General features: G+C 50.0%; 1 protein-coding gene across 3 annotated transcripts in view; it reads left to right on the top strand.

Annotated features, from left to right (window-relative positions):
- Positions 1–886: 886 nt before the first annotated feature.
- The window catches only part of Psen2 (presenilin 2), a 27,851-nt gene continuing 9,499 nt past the window's right edge, over positions 887–19,238 (top strand). For 2 of the 3 annotated variants that reach the window (XM_029478776.1, XM_021167065.1), the window contains exons 1-4: positions 11,240–11,325; positions 11,444–11,587; positions 14,571–14,785; positions 16,503–16,644. In XM_029478776.1, coding sequence (XP_029334636.1) covers positions 11,447–11,587; positions 14,571–14,785; positions 16,503–16,644 — 498 coding nt within the window. In that variant the 5' untranslated portion in view covers positions 11,240–11,325; positions 11,444–11,446. Of the gene's footprint in view, positions 972–11,239; positions 11,326–11,443; positions 11,588–14,570; positions 14,786–16,502; positions 16,645–19,238 lie in introns of those variants that run through there. The other variant, XM_021167068.2, reaches the window with a different exon arrangement.

The raw sequence follows: 19,238 nt of genomic DNA, 5'->3' as shown, positions 1-19,238 counted from the left end.
GTAAACCAGGCTGGCCTTGAACTCAAAGATCTGCCTGTCTCTGCCTTTCCGGTGCTGGGATTAAAGGTGTACACACTGCCCAGCCGTATTTTTTTCCTTTAAAGGCAAGGTCTAATGTGTCCCAGGCTGGCCTCAAACTTGCTATGTAGCTAGGAATGACCTTGGACTTCTAGTGACAGGATTACTCAGCCATGCATACACCAGAATTGAGTATTGAACTCAGGGCTTCCTGCATGCTAGGCAGGCACTCAGTTGAACTACATCCCCAGCCCTACAATGACAATTTTATGTTATACGAATTTCACAGTAATTAAAGGAGAAATAAAGCTACATGAGATAATGACAACTGTGGCAAATTGTTGACAATTTCAACTCACTCCACAGACCAATCCTGTGATCACAACCCCTCCCTGCCCCCACCCCGAGGCAGATTCCTAGATCTCGTTGCAATTTTATCCCAGTTCATATTTACCCAGAGCTCCCCACGTATGTCGCCGAAGCACTCTGGAAAAAAATCAATCAGGAGAAGGCTCACGATGTTAGCTTACTTTAGACTCCATTTTAAAGTGCCTGAAACCCGAGGAGGGAGGGGCAGCAGAGGCTCCTGAAATCACAAAGCAAATACCCACCCCTTGTCCCCGTGGCGCTGCCAGGCCCCTAAGAAAAGGCACTAGCCAACTTCAGATTTCAGTGTCAATATGATGCTTTGGTCTCCAGGGCAAGACACAGCGAAGGCCTGCACGGTCTGCACCCAGTGTTTTCCTGTAAACCGATGACGAAGGCGCAAGTGCACAGGGGAACCTGGCACCGCCCAAGGGACGGGACAGGGGCGGAGCCAGGAAGTGGGCGTGTCCCCCAGCAGGGGCGTGTCTGGGGCGCTGGCGAACCGGGGCAGTGGGCGGGGCCGGCGCTAGCCCAGGAGAGGCGCTCCGCCCGCGGCGTAAACTCTACCCTGCGCCGCGGCGGAGCAGGTGAGCGGAGGGCGGGGGCTGGGTGTGTGCGGCCGGGTACCTGTCACCGATCGCCGGTAGCCGGCAGCATGGAGAGCCCGGATGCAGCGAGGCCCTTCGTGCGCACGCCCCTGACCGCTGCTTCCGTTGCCCTCTCGGGGCATCAGGGTCTGGGCTCCAGGCTGCGGCCCCTGCGGCGATCTCGGCCTCTGCGGCCGGCTCAGGGGCGAGGAGAAAGTGCTGGAGGGAGAGGCAGCAGTGCGGCCGGCCCAGAACTGGGGCTTGGAAGGAGCGTAGGGTGCAGCTCTGGGCCTCTGGCCGCGTCCGGGTGCCCTCGCGTCCCTTCCTGCCTCCAGAACCCCAGGCGCGGAGTGAGGTGTTAAAGGGCCAGTGCACGTGGGTCTCACCGCTGTGTCCACTAGGCATTTTGGACCCTGCTACCCAGGCCCTGACCTGGTCTACCTGGGCTCTGCTACAGATGGTATAGGGAGTAAGAACTTCTTCCTGTGTGAGGAGCGGGGCGCCCGACAGGGCCTGAGGCTGGCGTTCTGTTACCAGCAGTGTTCAGTGTTTTGTAAATCCCTTAAGGCAGTAGGGAGACGCCCAGAATCAAGCCTCTGAACCGAAGGAACTCGAAAGCAAGAGCTAGTTGCCACTGAATTATACTGATGAAGAAACTGCGCCTAGGGCTGAGGATGTAGCTGTGTGGTAGAGTTTTGTTAGCCAAGCATGCATGCGGCTGGACAGGAGAGGAAAAGGAGGGTGAGAAGAACAACTCCCAGAACTAAAAAGTGCGGTTGCCCAAGGTCTCCTGTGTAAGATACAGGGAAGCCAGGCTTAGAGCCTGCTGCCTGGGCCTCTGTTTCTGCTATCCAGACATAAGTCCTTTGCCAGTTAAATGAAATGTCCTAGCACCTCTGCTTAGGGATTCGCCTTTAAAGATATGAACGGTTGTGAAATGACTGCATCCATTTACTGATGGAGGATTAGAGAGCCTCAAAAAAAGAACAGATGCAGACCAATTTAACTCAGCATGGACAGCCGTCCCCATAATAGTCTCTTGGAGACAGAGAGATGCCACCATTCAGAATAGGTGCACCTGCTGGCTGTATAGTCCCTCTGTGGATACCTGAGCCTCTCAGGCCTTCAGCCAAAACTTTGGGCAGTAATTAAGGGTTCTGTATAAGTTGCTTCAGGTGTGTAAGCTTCAAGTTTTCCTTTAGGTGTGGGTGGCTCTGTGGAAGCCTGAGAAACAGAAGCAGATCCTGTGTTTTCCGTCGGTGAAGGGGCCAGCATCCCGACTTCAGCCTAGAGGTGACCATCCAGGTTCATCCCTTGGCTCCCAGGACAGTGGCTAGAATCAGGTGGGCAGGGATAGAGTGAAGAATGGCAGAGGTGCAGGATGGGAAGGAAGCTGACAGAGAGTAGGTGTGGGTGAGTGGAGGTGCGGACTGAGTCGGAAGCTGGGTCGGGTTTGGAGAACTATCTCCTACTATGTAGACATGCCCCATACCTATGCCCAAAATATAGGCCGTACATCCATTCGTATGTGGAAATGAATATTTCTGCTCTCTGAGAAAGCAAAACAGACTAGGATGCAGAATGCTGCCAGAGGCTGCCGCTGCTGCTGTGTCAGCCTGGAGCAGTGTCTAGCTGTACCCTGTCCAGTGGCCGTTCTGTGGTTGCTCACGACTCCACTGCACAGTTTGCCATGTAAGAGTCTCTCGTCAGACTTGGTCTCTCTGGGTTGTTGATGATAATAACCATGTGACATGCCCATGTGATAGGAATTGGACATTCGTGATAAAGAGCCATTTTTTCCAGTGGTTATCACAGTTATTATAAAAACTATTGGGGCCAGAGAGATGGCTCAGCAGTTAAGAGGGCTGGCTTCAATTCCAGAGAACCCCTGTTCAACATGGAGGCCCACAACCATCTGTAACTCTAGTTCTCGGAGAGCCTCTTCTGACCTCTGTGGATACCAGGCACAAATGTACTACACAGAGATATCTGTTCTAGACAGGCATACATACAGACACAATACCTATACACATAAAATATAATTTAATTTTTTAAAAGAAGCTTAAGTAATGCGATAGCTCATGTCTATAATTCCAGTGCATAATCACCGAAGCAAGAGAACTGCTGTGAATTCAAGACAAGCCAGGGCTGTGTAGCAAGTTTCAGGCCAATTGAGCTACGTAGTGAGACACTATCCCAAAAAAATCAACCAACCAACCACAGAGCAACAACTGTTAAGTCACCAAGCAGAGCTAAAGGAACACTGAGATAGTTATTATGACTCCTTTAATGTTGGGAACCTGAGTTCTGGGGTGTGGGTGTCAGGGATGGGGGCCCAGCTGCCCAGATATGTGGCCCTACAGTCTGTTAGCACAGGATTTGGACACTGCTACATGTATGCACTTTTGGAGTTGTACACTCGCTTGCTCAGTCACCTCTTACCTGTGTCCAAACTGCTACCCAGAACATTTCTGTGAGGTCTTCATTAACGACTTCCTGAGAACCTGGGAGAAAAAAAAAATGTTTTGTGTTTTGAGACAGGGTTTTGGTGCGTAGCCCTGGTTGGGTTGGTACTCTGTATGTAGTCAAGGCAGGCTTTAAGTTAATGACAGTCTTCCTGCTCAGCCTCCCTCTCCCAGTGCTTTTGATTCTAGACAAGTGCCATCCCTTCAGCTTAACACCCACCCCCAAAACCCCAAACTGCAAGGCAGGTAGATCTCTGAGTTCAAGGCCAACCCAAAATGCCGGTAATGTCAGTGCTTGGAGGTAGAGAGGCTGGGACATCTGGAGTTTAATGTCACTATTACTGGCTGTAGTAGTGAGTTCTCTCATTAGAAAAACAAAACAAAACAAAGGTCATCCTGGCTATAGGAAAAATAAAAAAAAAATAACTGAGAGAGGAGAGAAGGAACCATAACACTGTGTGTGTGTGTGTGTGTGTGTGTGTGTGTGTGTGTGTGTGTGTAGGTCATATGGATCTTTCTAACAAAAACCTGTGTGGCTGTATTTTAGCTGTTTCTTTAAGGTTGGGCTTCTGATCAGTTGGAACCCGCAGACAGCAAAGGTTTCTGTCACTGTCAGCTCACCTGTCGGGCTGTGGCCCCTGGGGAGTGGTGCTCAGTCCACATGCAGTCTTTCCTCCCTGGGTTTAGGGATGGTAATACTGCCACCTGAACACTCTGGAGACAGGAAACGCCAGGTCAGTCCTCAGGAAAGTTAAGGCCTCCTTTGGGCAACAGCTGTCCGTGGCCTCTCCCGTGATTCAGAGAACAGGTTGCTTGCTTTGTTCATCTTTGCAGATGAAGGGCATGAAAGGCTGACCGCCTTCCTGTTACACCTCAGCCAGAAACTTCCTCATGCTTTTAAAAATCAAAGTAATACATACTTATTGTAAAAACATGTCTTTAAAAGACACCCTCTCCCCCTCAGCCTGGGAATCGCTGCTTTGGGTCCCTGCGGGTATTTCAGGTCTCGGGGTCTGGTGGAAGATCTGGTCATTGGAGGCATGAGGCTGTTGGCACTCTCACTTTCTGGGCCTGAGTTGAGTAGTTTTGGTGTGCCACAGGCCCAGAGCTGAAAGCCCAGCTGACCCTGGACTAGCTTATAAATCTGAAGCAAAGAAAACTACCCTTTTTAAAAATAATGTAAATTGTATTTCAAATGTTTGCCTTAGTAGCAGAAAGCTACCTGACACATCTTAGAAAACCGAATTTGGTAGGTGTGACGAGTCATTGAAAATGTCTTTATTTCTTTTACTAACCTCCTATCGAAACACTTTTCCACTCGTCTTTTGAACTGAATCAGAAAATCAGTACCCCACTTCCTTCCCTCATTGCTAAGAGTCGGCAGGTCCACCTCTGAGCCTCACAGACTGGCAGGACTGAGTGGGGCTCAGAGCCCTTGGGTCTGGAGAGTGTGAGACACTTTATTAAGGATTTTGAGCTGGCTGGGCGGTGGTGGCGCATGTCTTTAATCCCAGCACTTGGGAGGCAGAGGCAGGTGGATTTCTGAGTTCGAGGCCAGCCTGGTCTTCAAAGTGAGTTCCAGGACAGCCAGGGCTATACAGAGAAACCCTGTCTCAAAAAATCAAAACAAAACAAAAAACAACCAAAATATCTGGGAGTGGGCAGGGGCTGTTTCTAGATACATCCTTGTCCATAGCAAAGATATACACCATCCAAATGCATGAGGCCACTCTCAAAGAGTCAGAGGGTGTGGGTGTAGATAGTTGCCTTGTCTCTTTAAGAACCTGATGGTCCTGATTGGCTGGGAGATGACATTGTTCTGTGGGCAGTTTAGAGACCTGTAAACTGGTCCTTATCTGTCTCCTTGGTCTCACTTCATCCCCAGCTCCCCTGGGCTTTGGTTTCCTGAACTGTGAAATGGGGGACCAGCCAATGGCCCTTAAGGTCTTCACTCCAGCTTTGACGCCATCTGTGGAAGTTTCCTTTCCTTTGACAAAATGTTCCCACCGTCAGGCTGAGGCTGGAGGGAAACAGGATCTCCCTGGGACCTGGCCTTTGTTCTGTTCTTGTTCATGAGTCTGGTGGCCTAGCAGTTCCCTAGCTTCCAAAGAAGGGCAGCTGCTGGCTTTGTTAATCCCCTCTCGCTGTCCCCTCCTGTCCCCATCGAGGCTCCCATTCACTGACTAGCCACTGTGGCCAGATGCTTTGCACCTGTTTCCCCAATCTTACAAGGGAACCTACCCTGCTGTTCATAGAGGGGGGGATAGCTCCTGCCACCTTGCACGGCTAGAAGCTGTCCAGGAAGTATGGTTCATGTCACACTAATCTATGTGGCCACTGGCTGCTGTGTCTCATTTAAAGAAAAAAATATTCTGCACCTGGTGGCGGTGGCACACTCCTTTAATCCTAGCACTGGGGAGACAGAAGCAGGCAGATCTCTGAGTCTGAGGCCAGCCTGGTCAACAGAGCAAATTCCAGGACAGCCAGGGCTATATACAGTGAGACCCAGTCTCAAAAAAAAACAAAAACAAAAACAAAAAACAAAAACAAAAAGAAAGGAAAAAAATTCTAGTTTTTACCTGAGGGTGGCTTGCTAGAGGCACCCTCCCTGTCTCTTCCTCCTAACTGTCTCCCAGGCGACTTCATGAAATGAGAAAAATTGCTGCAACCCAGGTATTTCAAGAGAGACAGAGTTAATGGAGTTTAATGCGGACCATAAGTCACGTGAGGGTCTGGGGTCTGGCTTTCTAACTCCAGCTCTGCCTGAGATCTCCCAAAAGCCAGGAGAACCATTCAGCAAGTACCAGATAGACCAGCCCAATACATGGTCAGGTGCTGAGGGTTAGAGGTAAGTCTGGAATCTGTGAGATGTCGCAGGGCGCATCCTGTTTTGGGGGAAACCCTTTCCTAGTGTGGAGGAAGACCGGGACTTTCCAGGGGTTACGGAAGTTCTGGGAAGTAGCCATGTGACCCCAGAAGGTGACCTTTTGAAAGATAAGGGCATTGTTCTGTTGGCCCCTTGGAAAAGTGTCAGGGAGTCCTAACCTCCCTGCAGATAGATTTGTTTGTGGCCCAGAGTTTCCAGTTCACGTTTGGAGTATGATTTTCCATGAGGTGCTAGAATTTTCCGTGGCATTCCGAAATCTCTTTCCTGCCGGGGCCACTGATTTTAAACATCAGGGCAATCCTGTGCCTCTCTCCACTGTTGAAAAGCAGGTTTGAGAAAATTAGGTCACCCGGTTTCCTTGATAATTGCAGCAGCCGGTTGGGGAACTTCTTTGTTCAGCTAATCAACTTCTGTTTCCAGCCCTCAAGTTAGTAAAAGTTGGCAGAGGGTAGGTCCTTAATCCCTCGGCCACCCTGCCATCCCGGCCACCCTGCCATGCCGGCAGGGCTTCCAGAACAGCCTGTCCTCTGCACTCGGTCCACACTTCCCTGTCAGCCCCTCTGTGCTTCCTGTGGACTCTCGGGATTCGGAGCTGGTTGTCTGACGTCAGCAATGGCAAGGCTCCCTGCGCATCACTGCCTGTGCTGAGTCAGGCTCTCCCAGGACCTCCTTGCATCGCTCTGATGCGGATCCAGGGGGGTGGGGGTGGGGGGTTGTTTTTCTATGCTCATTAGTTCAAGTGGTGATTTTTCCCTCTAAGGATTTTACTGCTCTCAGACTGAAGAGCAAACACAGAGGCCTTGCGGACCGGACCGGCCCTTAGGGGTTCTAAAGGGAGTGGAAGAAGCAGCCCTTGTTTTTCAGGGCTTTGGAGATTATGTCATTGGCTTCCCATATTCTCATTTGTTTCCCCAGGCCAAGCAGGTGATTCAGGAGGGGGAGGAAACCCTGTATGTTGATGGTTTCCTTTTACAAACCAGTGGCTTGTTAGGCACTGTTGCACAGGCCTTTAATCCCAGCACTCTGGTGGCCGAAGCCTGAATTCCAGGTCAGCTTGGTTTACCCATCCAGTTCCAGACTAATCAGGGCTACTTAGTGAGACCTTATCTCAAGAGAAGAAAAATCGGTAGGTTGAAGATGCAACCCATATTGATTATTAAAAACGAGGGTGGGGGTGGAGCTGGAGATGTAACCCCATAAAGTACTTGCCTAGCGGGCAGGCCTTAGGCTGTACCCCTAGTGCATCGTGAACTGGATGTAGAGGTTCATGCCTGTGATCCAAGCACTTGAGAGGTGGAGGGAGAAGGATCAGAAGTTCAAAGCCATCCTTAGCTACATAGTGAGTTAGAAGTCAATCAGGGATACATGAGACCCTTTCTGAAAACAGATAAAATTGAGAAATGCAGAAAAATACAAAGCCAAAAAAAAAAAAATCACCCACAAACCAGTTTAAAGATAATGACTTTTAATATTTTGTAATAGTTTTCCAAGTCCTGTGTGTGTGTGTGTGTGTGTGTGTGTATTCAGATGTTTATAAGAACACTTACTTTCTGTTCAATTTAACATCACGTAAGTGTTATTAGTAGTCTTTGAAGTGAGACTTCGGTGCTCCTGTAATAGTCCTCGTCAGATGGATGGATACTGTAAGTGGTGGTGAATACCAAGCCCTGTGTAAACTGTGTTTTGTTTTGGTTTCTGAACATACATATTTGTGATAGTTTAATTTATAAATTTGGCACAGCAAAATATTGATAACAACAAACCGGCAATTACAGCAATATACTGCAGTGAAAGCTATTTCAGACTTAAGGATTGATCACTCTGGAATTTTCCACTTCATGTTCTTGACCACTGATAACTATAACCACAGGAAGTAGAATTGCAGATAAGTGGGGGAGGTGGAGGAGGAGAGAGTTCCTGTACCAGAGAAGAGAGTCAGAAACTTCAGTCATTTTTACTCTTTATTATAACAAATAACTACAGCACATATTTTTGTATGAATGGTTTTTCTTAGATAAAATTCCAAGTTGTAGCATTTCCGGATCTAAAAGGTCTGACTCTTTGCATAGATTGGGGTTTTCTGCTTTTGTTACTATACATATATTTTACCATATCTCCATACCCCCCTGCATCAAATGCCCAGATCTTCCAGCCCTTTCTCCATGGGTGTTGTTGGAGACTTTGCAAGTCTGAGAAGCTTGCACCCCTCTCTTCCTAGTTGCTGTCTGACCAGGTCCGGTGTCCAGGATTAAGGGCTGTACAGTTTACACCTTCATCCCTACAGTCATGGGAGTGGGAGGGACTGGGTAAGAGGTTCTCTTGCCTTCCTGCGTCTGACCCAACCCAGGGAAGCCATGGGTATATGAATGTAGGGCACCATCTCAAAATGCGCGTTGCCCAGACATTAGGCTAGAGTGGAGCTTACAGAGCCATGTTTTCAATGTACAGCTATGATAGTTAACTGTGAACTTGACAGAATCTACAGTCGCCTAGGAGATGAGCCTTTGGGAATTATCTTGATTTTGTTAGCTGGGGTGTGAAGACAAGCTCATGCATGGTGGGTGACACAGTTCGGACTCTGTGTGTGTGTGTGTGTGTGTGTGTGTGTGTGTGTGTGTGTGTGTAGGAACAACCGGAGCAGCTACATGCATTCTTCGGTCTCTGCTCCCTGACTGTCTGTCAATGAGATGTGACTGACAGCTGCTTCAAACTCCTCCCACCGTGATGCACCTGTACAATGAGGCAAGAGCCAGAATAAACTCTTGAACTGTGTTGTCCGAGTACTTATCACAACAGATAAGATAATAGTCTACCCTAGCCCAGCATTGAAGAGACCAGCAACATAATACCCAGGCTTAAGGATAACCTTGATGTGGGGCCGTGGATGAAACCCAAGGCCTCAGGCACAGCAGGCTCTGCCACCGAGGCACATCCCTGATCTAGGTATTTGTGAGAAGAGAATTCACTGTTGCTGGAAGGGATACTGAAGAGACCTCGGGTCTAGTGGGTGTGTGTTTAAGATATGACAGACAGCCAGTTCTCAAAGAGGAAGGGGACCTTTCAGTCTTGCAGACCCCTGCTTGGCAAGAATTCCCCCATATGTCAGGGCAAGTTGACCTTTGAAGCTGTGTCCCCTTAAGCTGAGTTCTCTTGTATAGACTCTTGGTTCCAAAGCCTGGGCTCTAGGACACAGAACACCTTCTGAGCACAGGGCTTAGCTCAGCTTCCAGAATGCCAAGTATGAGGGCAGTGGACCCAGCATCTAGGCCATGCTCTGCTGTGTGAGGCCTCCATAAGAGGGCATTTCTCTTCTGCCCTCCTCGGAGATACCTGCGCTGAATTACTATGCTCCCTTCCCCTTGGTCAGACACTCAGACCCTTTCCCGGAATGGTCTACTCTAGCAGGTCCCCTGATCTCACCATCATATTGAGACAACATGGTGTTGTGTACCCATCCTGTTCATAATACTTGAATAGTTACATCTTTCCAGAATGTTCTGTCTCTGTCTGTCGCAGCTCATATACCTTTCTGGCCCATGCCCTGTCCTTCTCAGCCCTCAAGACCCAAGAGACGGAGTGCTAATGTGGATCGTGCCTGGTCCTCACCACCTCGCTCTTGTGCCTGTGGTATTTATTCTGCAGCTGTCTTCCTACTCCTAATGTCTGCGAGACCCCAAGAGGCAGCTTCTGGGGGCTCTGTGAGGACAGAGTGTACCTTTATAGTAGGTCCAGTCAGAGAGGTAAACAGAGGCAGACACTGTACCATCTCTGTAATGTCAGATTGAGGGAAGTCCTTATGGAAGTTATCCAGGCCATAGCCAGGAAGGCTGTCTTCCACTCGGAAGCCACAGGCTCTGCCTTGGTGAAGGGACCCTGTCTAATCACTTGAAGATCACATGAATTCTAAGAGTGACTAATCTGGAGACAAGCTTTCAACAAAGAGCAGGCCTGCTTCTACCTCAGTAGCACCAAGCTCAACTCTGAGGTGATGTGGCTGGTAGTGGCAGTGTCAGATGTGGGCACAGTCAGATCCTCTCAAAGGTTGTGCCTGAGCCCAAAACGTGGGGACTTGGAGCTTTACTGGGTGCCACAGGGTGATGCTGTGTCAGAGTTTATTATTGAGAACCATGCAGAAGTCCTGTGTCAGGTGTCCCTGCTCCCCATCCCTCAGTGTGGGTACTTCCAGGGATCACCTCCCCCTACTGGCTGTGTGGCTCCTAGACTTAGCTGCCACATTTAAGCTGGAGACTCTACATGTACCCCACACCCAGGTACCCCTACCCTTAATGGTATCCCATTTTCAACCCACAGACACTCTGTGGATCACTGGATCACATTCAACCTTCCTTGGTAGCATCCTGTTCCTCATCTTGGTCTAGCCTGGTCTAACCTTGTCTAGCCTGGCCTAGCCTGGCTAGTATCTTAGGTTTTTTTCTTTATTTTATTCTCTGAGTCAGCACCTCTCACCTAGCATGTGTTCCCTTCAGGCTAACCCTCCCTGGGCCACTTCCCTCCACCCCTTCAGTACTTCCTCTTGACCTCTGTCCTTTGCCTCACCGTCACCAGCTACATGGACACTTGTCAACACCCAGCTTTCCTTGAGCTGACACGGGCTGCCTTGGTGTGGCCATTGTCTGATCTGCACACTCTTCGCTCCACCTCCAGCAAGAGTCCTCTCTAGGAAGCACGGAATTTCAGCTTCTGAGGACAAGTTCCTTCATCCCCTGTCGACACACCATTTGTCAAGTTGGATGATGTTTTTGTTCTTACGAGATGAGAGGGTTTACTTATTCGAGGCTAGAGCTTTGGAGCCAAGCACAGGAGACTTCCCACAGATGTTTATCGATTGAACAAACATGTTGACAGTTCAGAGTGACCCTGACTGTTCTAACTGGACGTTTTGCTCCATGTGACAGGAGTTCCACTCAAGCCGGTCCCAAGCAAGGCTGCCGTGGCCTCGTGTTGGCTTCTGGAACTCCGGTTTTGAGCAGTTGTTTGACGTGTATGTAGAAAGCTTGTTATGGGCAAGACCTAGGCCTGGTGTTCAAGCCACCAACCCATTCCCCATGCCCCCACTGCCTTTGCCTGTCAGGAACGGGATCCCTGTGCTTCTTTTCCAGACCATGCTCACATTCATGGCCTCTGACAGCGAGGAAGAGGTGTGTGATGAGCGGACGTCCTTGATGTCAGCCGAGAGTCCCACATCTCGCTCCTGCCAGGAAGGCAGGCCAGGCCCGGAGGATGGAGAGAGCACTGCCCAGTGGGTAGGTCCCCTAAGCAACTATGGGCCTTAAAACAGGACCGTGGGGTTCCTATGTCTTTTTTTATTTGTAATTATGTGTATTAATGTATATCTGCATGGAGGTATATGCATATGGGCCAAGGTACCCATGGAGATCATAAGGGAATGTCCTCCCCCCTGGAGCTGGAGTGACCCGCACTTGTGAGCTTACTGACGTGGGTGTTAGCAACTGGACTCAAGTCCTTTACAAGAGCAGAAGGTACTCTTAACTGCTGAGCCATCTGTCCAGCCCCCTCCTATGCCTTACGGGTTGCTGAAGTTGGATCTGAGATGTCTCCCCAAGACCTTTGTGCTGAAGGTTTGGTCCCTAGTGTGCCATGACTGAGATGTCGTAGAACCTTTAAGAAATGGAACCTTGTGGAGAGTGGCAAGTCATTGGAGGAGGCCCCAGCCCCTCCTCTTTTTCTGTATCCTGACTGTGAGGTGAGCAGCTTGCATCTCTCCACATTTTCTGCCACAGTATGGTTACCACACGCTCAAAGCGACAGGGCTAATCTGTCCCAGACTGAGCCTTCTAGGCCATTTCATCTGCAAGTTGAATTATCTTGTTATATATACATATATATGTGCACACACAGATAGATAGATAGATAGATAGATAGATAGATAGATAGATAGATAGATAGGGAAGGAGATAGGGAGGGAAGGAAGGGAGGGAGGGAGGGAGGGAGGGAGGGAGGGAGGGGAAGAGAGAGAGAGCGAGCTGACTCTTGTGGATGAAACCAGTCACTCAGGAAGAGCAAAACAAATGAAAACTGGCTAGGGCAGTATCATCTGGCCATGAAGCATCTGCATCTTCTCTGTGTCAGGGCTTTGTAATAGACTACACAGTCACAGTGGGCAGTGGGCTACACAGTCACAGTGTGCAGTGGACTACACAGTCACAGTGTGCAGTAGACTACACAGTCACAATGTGCAGTGGGCTACAGTCACAGTGTGCAGTGGACTACATGGTCACAGAGTGCAGTAGACTACACAGTCACAGTGTGCAGTAGACTACATGGTCACAGAGTGCAGTAGACTACACAGTCACAGTGTGCAGTGGACTACACGGTCACAGAGTGCAGTAGACTACACAGTCACAGTGTGCAGTGGACTACACAGTCACAGAGTGCAGTAGACTACACAGTCACAGTGTGCAGTGGACTACACGGTCACAGAGTGTAGTAGACTACACAGTCACAGTGTGCAGTGGACTACACGGTCACAGAGTGCAGTAGACTACACAGTCACAGTGTGCAGTGGGTTACACAGTCACAGTGTGCGGTGGGCTACACAGTCACAGTGTGCAGTGGGTTACACAGTCACAGTGTGCAGTGGGCTACACAGTCACAGTGTGTAATGGGCTACATGGTCACAGTGTGCAGTGGGCTACACGGTCACAGTGTGCAGTGGGCTACACGGTCACAGTGTGTAATGGGCTACACGGTCACAGTGTGTAATGGGCTACACGGTCACAGTGTGCAGTGGGCTACACAGTCACAGTGTGCAGTGGGCTGGCTGGCACATCTCCCTTTGCCTCCCACTCCTCACCTGCCTTTCCGATGTAGGCTGCTGTTTCCAGGTACTGTGAGCCTGGGACAGATCAATGTCACAGAAACATTGAGATAACTCCTTCCAGCAGGGAAGGGTTCAGGTAGGTAGCTGGCTGGGGTAACTGTACCAGTACTGCTGCCGCCTCAGGTCAGGAGATAGCTAGGCATAACCTCTGAGCCTCAGTGGGTTCACAGTTCAAGGTCATTAACGCCTGTTTTCTGTAGTTTCTTTTCTTTTTTTTTTTTTTGATTTTTAATATTTTTATTACATATTTTCCTCAATTACATTTCCAATGCTATCCCAAAAGTCCCCCATAGCGCCCCCCCCACTTCCCTACCCACCCATTCCCATTCTTTTGGCCCTGGCATTCCCCTATATTGGGGCATATAAAGTTTGCAAGTCCAATGGGCCTCTCTTTCCATTGATGGCCGACTAGGCCATCTTTCGATACATATGCAGCTAGAGACAAGAGCTCCGGGGTTCTGGTTAGTACATCATGTTGTTCCAACAATAGGGTTGCAGATCCCTTTAGCTCCTTGGGTACTTTCTCTAGCTTCTCCATTGGGAGCCCTGTGATACATCCAATAGCTGACTGTGAACATCCACTCCTGTGTTTGCTAGGCCCCGGCATCGTCTCACAAGAGACAGCTATATTTGGGTCCTTTCAGCAAAATCTTGCTAGTGTATGCAATGGTGTCAGCGTTTAGAAGCTGATTATGGGATGGATCCCTGGATACGGCAGTCTCTAAATGGTCCATCCTTTCATCACAGCTACGAACTTTGTCTCTGTAACTCCTTCCCTGGGTGTTTTGTTCCCAATTCTAAGAAGGNGCACAGTGTCCACACTTTGGTCTTCATTCTTCTTGAGTTTCATGCGTTTAGCAAATTGTATCGCTAAGATCAAAAATTCAGGTGACAGCAGATGCTGGCGAGGATGTGTAGTTTCTTTTCTTATCTATTAGGTTTTTTTTCTCCTTGGTATCAAGTGAGCAGCTAGGTCGGAGCTCCCCCTGTGGAAAGTACTAAGGCAGCCACGTGTTTTGATGCTCCAAGAAGTGCTGGGTCTTCTAGTTAGTCAAACAAAATGTTTGGTCTGTTTCCCTGTCTCTTCCCTAGCCTGTCTCCTCCTAGACCAATAAGGCCATGTTAGTTAGTGGCCTTAGCTCCTGTCCTTGGGAAATGCAAGGGTCTTTGGTGTGCCCTTCTGTGGCTACGGAGGCTAGCTCTGACCCTCCTCCACCGCTGTCTTCTAAGTTTTTTATATATCTGGAGACCTAAATCAGAGCTCGCACTTCTCACGTCTAGAAAGCCGCAGTTAGCCTTCTCAGGCCTACTTCGGAAAGCCGCTGGAGGATGTCAGCAGCTCACTGTGGGGGCCTCTGTGGCCCTAACCGTGTGTTTTCCCACAGAGGACCCAGGAGAGCGAAGAAGACTGTGAAGAGGACCCGGACCGCTACGCATGCAGTGGGGCTCCTGGGCGACCGTCGGGCCTGGAGGAAGAGCTGACCCTCAAGTATGGGGCGAAGCACGTGATCATGCTATTCGTGCCTGTCACGCTGTGTATGATCGTGGTGGTGGCCACTATCAAGTCTGTGCGTTTCTACACCGAGAAGAACGGGCAGCTGTGAGTTGGGGCCTGGTTGGCATGGAGAAGTTGGGGTGCTAGTTGATTTGAGGGGGTCAAAGGCTCCCTCAGCTACTGTTGTAGCTCTGCAGGGCAGTGGCAGTGACTCTGGCCTATACCCAGTGTCGCTGGCTCCAGTCCTGTGACTTGTCTGGACTCATCTCTGACCTGTCTCCATTTCCATGTTTGTTTCATGGGTTTAATTACAGGGCTACCTGGAGAATTAACAGGCTAACACACATGAACTGTCATACAGTACTCACCAAAGGCTAAGTGGGATCTTACCAGAGGCCAGCTCTGGTACTGTAGCTTTGAGCTCTGCATACCAAGTACCCAGCCCTGGCCCACTGTGTTTCAAACACTGAGTGACTTCAGGCGAGCCACGTCCTGCCTGGGTCTCTGCTCCCTTAAGTATGAGATGACAGGGTTGGACCCAATGATGTCTTAGCACATTTCCAGCAGATGATGAGGACTTATCAGGCCCTTTTATGACTTAATAAATACAATATAGAGAACTGTGAGCTTCCCTAACCCCAGCGCTCTCCCCCCTCCCCCTCCCCACCCCACCCACCCTCACCCCATCACCCCCCTGCCCCATGGGCTCCTCACTGCTTAGCACATTTGAATCTTTTTGTATCTTTTAGAAAAGCGGAGGTAGGAAAGTTCCCACACTAAGAGGCTTGCAGCCTGTGGAGGACTCATAGAAACAAGAGATGGAAGGCATAGAGAGGTCAGGGCAGACATGGCTCCTGGCATTTGAACAGGGAAGAGCAAGGTGCCTGTGAATTACTTCCAGAGTGGGGACAGTACCTGCAGCTGCAGTTGGGGGAGAAGAAGGTGCGGGAGTCCTTAGGCTGCAAAACTTCAGTGGGGTGTATTGTTGGGTTCTCTAGGGCAATGGAACCAATGCGTGTGTGTTATGAAAAAGAATGCATTAGATTGGCTTATACAGTAAAGACTAGCTAGTCCGACAGTGGCTCTCTGCATGTTGAAGAGGCTGAGAACCCCATAGCTGCGGTTCATAAAGCTGGATACCTCAGTAGTCTCAATCTGTTCCTGAATGCCAGCAAGATTCCAAGAGAGCTGCTGGCCTTTAGTCACAGTGGCTGGGAGTCTGCTGTTAGTGAAGGGTGGGGCAGTGGCAGTGGCGGCGGCAGCAGCAATGGAGTAGATGCACTCACTAGCAAGGAGTGATGAAGGCAGGCAGGCAAAGAGCACTGCTTCCCTCCAACCTCTTTCTACCTAGGCTGACAATGGAAGGAGCTGTCCACCCCAGGGTGGGTTAATCCTTCCTAGAAATGCCCTCACAGACCCACCCTAAGGCATGCCTAGTTGATTCCAGATCCACTCACATTGACAATCTGACTTAATCGTCATGTGGAGAAGCAGGCAGCCACTCTCTTCATTCAGTAGGAGCCAGAGCTGAGGGCCTGGAGGTAGGAGAGTCAAGTGGAGGAGCAAGATCTCAATGAGGTACAGACTGTCGTTTCTGCCATGATGGTTCCATTTGTTGGAGCACTGCAAGTCACTGACTGGAAGAGGCAGAAGCAACTCAACACAGATACTGATGGCCCCATCAGGGCCCAGCTAGTGCAAAGGTTCTAACAGAGCAGTGTGGGGTTTCTAGGGGCTCCGTGGTCAGCCTGGGGGGGGGGGTCACTGAGATGGGAGTGTCCTGGAGCAGCAGATACTGAGTCTCTTCTGGTGACCTCTCCAGCATCTACACACCCTTCACGGAGGACACGCCCTCGGTGGGCCAGCGGCTCCTCAACTCCGTGCTGAACACCCTCATCATGATCAGCGTCATCGTAGTCATGACCATCTTTCTCGTGGTACTCTACAAGTATCGATGCTACAAGGTGAGGCCTGTGACCCTCAACCCCTCTGCCTCTGCCCTGCCTGCCTCTACCCAACCCCTGCCGGGATGTGGCTGGAGCTACTACCACACGGCAACTTTCTCAAAACCTATCCTGGTGCCTTCTCTCCTCAGAATAGAATAGATTGCCTCTTCATGCTCTCTGGCACTGTGGGATGATGACCAAGTGCTGACTTTTAAACTGTACGCCCCCCACCCACTGTCTTCTGTGCTCCTCACCACAGTGTTTCTGACACACACTCCTGCTCTGAAGTTGGTTTTACCTCTTCTGAAGTTCTGTTTTAGTTTCCCTCACCCCAAGACCTTCTCTCTGGGCTTACTTTCAATCTTTCTCTCTCCCGTTAGATAGGCCTGAATTAAGGTCTTCTGGTCCCGGGAAGCCTGTGAGTTGGATTCTCCTTTGGATCTTGAGCCTCTCTGTGTGACCCCAGTTATAGACAACATCACCCCCAAAGGTGCTGTACCTCCCCCACCTCAAGCTCCCCAGATGGGGATTGAAGTTCTGACCCTTATCCGTGCTAGTAAAATGTACCACTGAGCGGTACCCTCACTCCTGTGTTGGAAGGGGGGCATGCGCCTGTCATGGTCAGGAGTCCACTCTCCTTTTATCATGTGGGTCCTAGGGATTAAACTCAGGTCAGGCTTGGCAACAAGCACCTTCACCCTCTGGGCTATCTCTCCAGCCCACTTTCTACAATTCTCTATAATTAGAGGTCTTGCTAAGTCAACTGGCCAATTCTCCCACCTCAGCTTCACCAGTTAAACAGACCTGTATTACTAGACCTAACTGTGCCACCAGTTTTTAGACCCTGGTTATAGGCAGCAGGCTTTGAAACATGAAAGGCCACAGGGAGGGGAGCTAGGCATTACCTGTCCAAAACTGCTGCCACGGGCAAAGCGTGGGCTCTTGTGTTCTGGCTGCTGTGTTCATGGAGCAGGAAAAGAAGAGGAGGCCGTGGTTCAGGGAGGGAGCTGGCTATTGGCTCAGCTGGCTCAAATGGGGATGAACCATGGAAGGGAGTCACAGGAAATGTTCCTGAAGCTGACCTTGCCAGTTACATCATCCATGTAAAGGAGGCAGGGTTCCCATGGATACTCCAGAGAGAGGAAGGGAAAGGGCACGGGGAGTCTGGGGGAAGAGTGCTTGTTTATATATAGAGAGAACATGGTAACAAACTAGGAGCAGCATGGGAAGTAACTGTGCTGTGGTCAGTACATGTCATGGGGTCAGTCCCACAGAAGTGGCTTGACCATCCGTTCAGTCAGGGTCATTGGGAAGTTCTGAGATGACATTGCCCACACAAGCAAGTCATAGTTGGGATAAAGAGGCTGAATAGGTTAAAAAGGCCATGCCTTCCCTTCCTTCTCAGGCTGGTGTGCAGCCCAGCTGTGGCCCTTCCTCCAGGTAGACTGCTGGAGACCCAGTGGGCTGAGCTGGTGACCGCGGATAGTCCTTAAGTGAAGGGGGCTAGGAGGAAGCGGTACCATCTTACCCTTGATGGTTGAGTCTTTTTTTGACCCCTCCATGCTCATCCAGGAAAGGAAAGACAGCTCTCCTGAGGACGGACCTATCTGGAGTCCCTTAGTGGGAAGGGACTTCTCTTCTGTCAAGCCCCTCAGGAGGCTTGCCCTTGCCACTCAGTCTAAACAGCAGCCAGTGAGCTCCCTGACATTTGGTCCAGCGTGACTTTCATCCTACCTGCTATCTATTGTCTGTTTCTGAGATGTCTTTCTATGGCAGTTGTGCAGGCTCCCTTCAGAGGTAGGGTGGAGTCTGCACGTCCAAACTGCCAGCCTGTTCACACAATGAGAGGGCAGTGGTGACCTACTACAGGCTGGGGGTCAGCAGACCCTCAGGACTCTCGCCTCTTCCAGACACTTGTAGGTGACTATGGAGAACTGGCTGAGGGGTCTGCCTTTCCTGTGTAACTGAGAAGGATGTCCAGGCTTCAGGCCACAGAGATGCTGTATACATGTGACACTAGCCTTAGCAGTAGAACCTGTGCTTCTGTCAGTCCTAACAATCCAGGTTTGGCTGTTTATCATCCACAAGCTAATTAAAAAACCCAAGTTAATAGTAAAATACCAAAAAATGGGAGATTTATCCCTACATTGGAAAGTGGGACAAAGAGATCCAGTGACTCCCCCCAAATCTATTGATACCCCCCCATCCCCATCTCCTAACATGAGGGTAGGTAGGGTTTAAGTAGAAGGTAAGAGATAGTTGTAACTAAGTGGTCCTGGTCAAGGCATGGCTCTGCCCACCCTTGCCTGAGCTTCCCTTTCATTCTGATGCACTGTCAGAAGTACATGAAATCCCTTCTCTGTGGACCAGTCCCTTTGGCTGGTACCAGGCTCCAGTGTTTTCCTTTTGGAAGCATGAAATTCCTAGGGGAATTCTAAATCCTTGGGGTCCATCATTTGGGTTTTTGAAACAGAGTTTCTGTGGGGCCCTGCTTGTCCTGGAACTCACTCTGTCAACCAGGCTGGACTCAAACTCAGAGATCCCTCTGCCTCTGCCTCTGCCTCTGCCTCTGCCTCTGCCTCTGCCTCTGCCTCTGCCTCTGCCTCTGCCTC

The sequence above is a fragment of the Mus caroli genome, chromosome 1 (genome assembly GCF_900094665.2).
Source record: "Mus caroli chromosome 1, CAROLI_EIJ_v1.1, whole genome shotgun sequence".
NCBI classification, from domain to species: Eukaryota; Metazoa; Chordata; class Mammalia; order Rodentia; family Muridae; genus Mus; species Mus caroli.
This window is presented reverse-complemented; position numbering and strand designations above follow the sequence as displayed.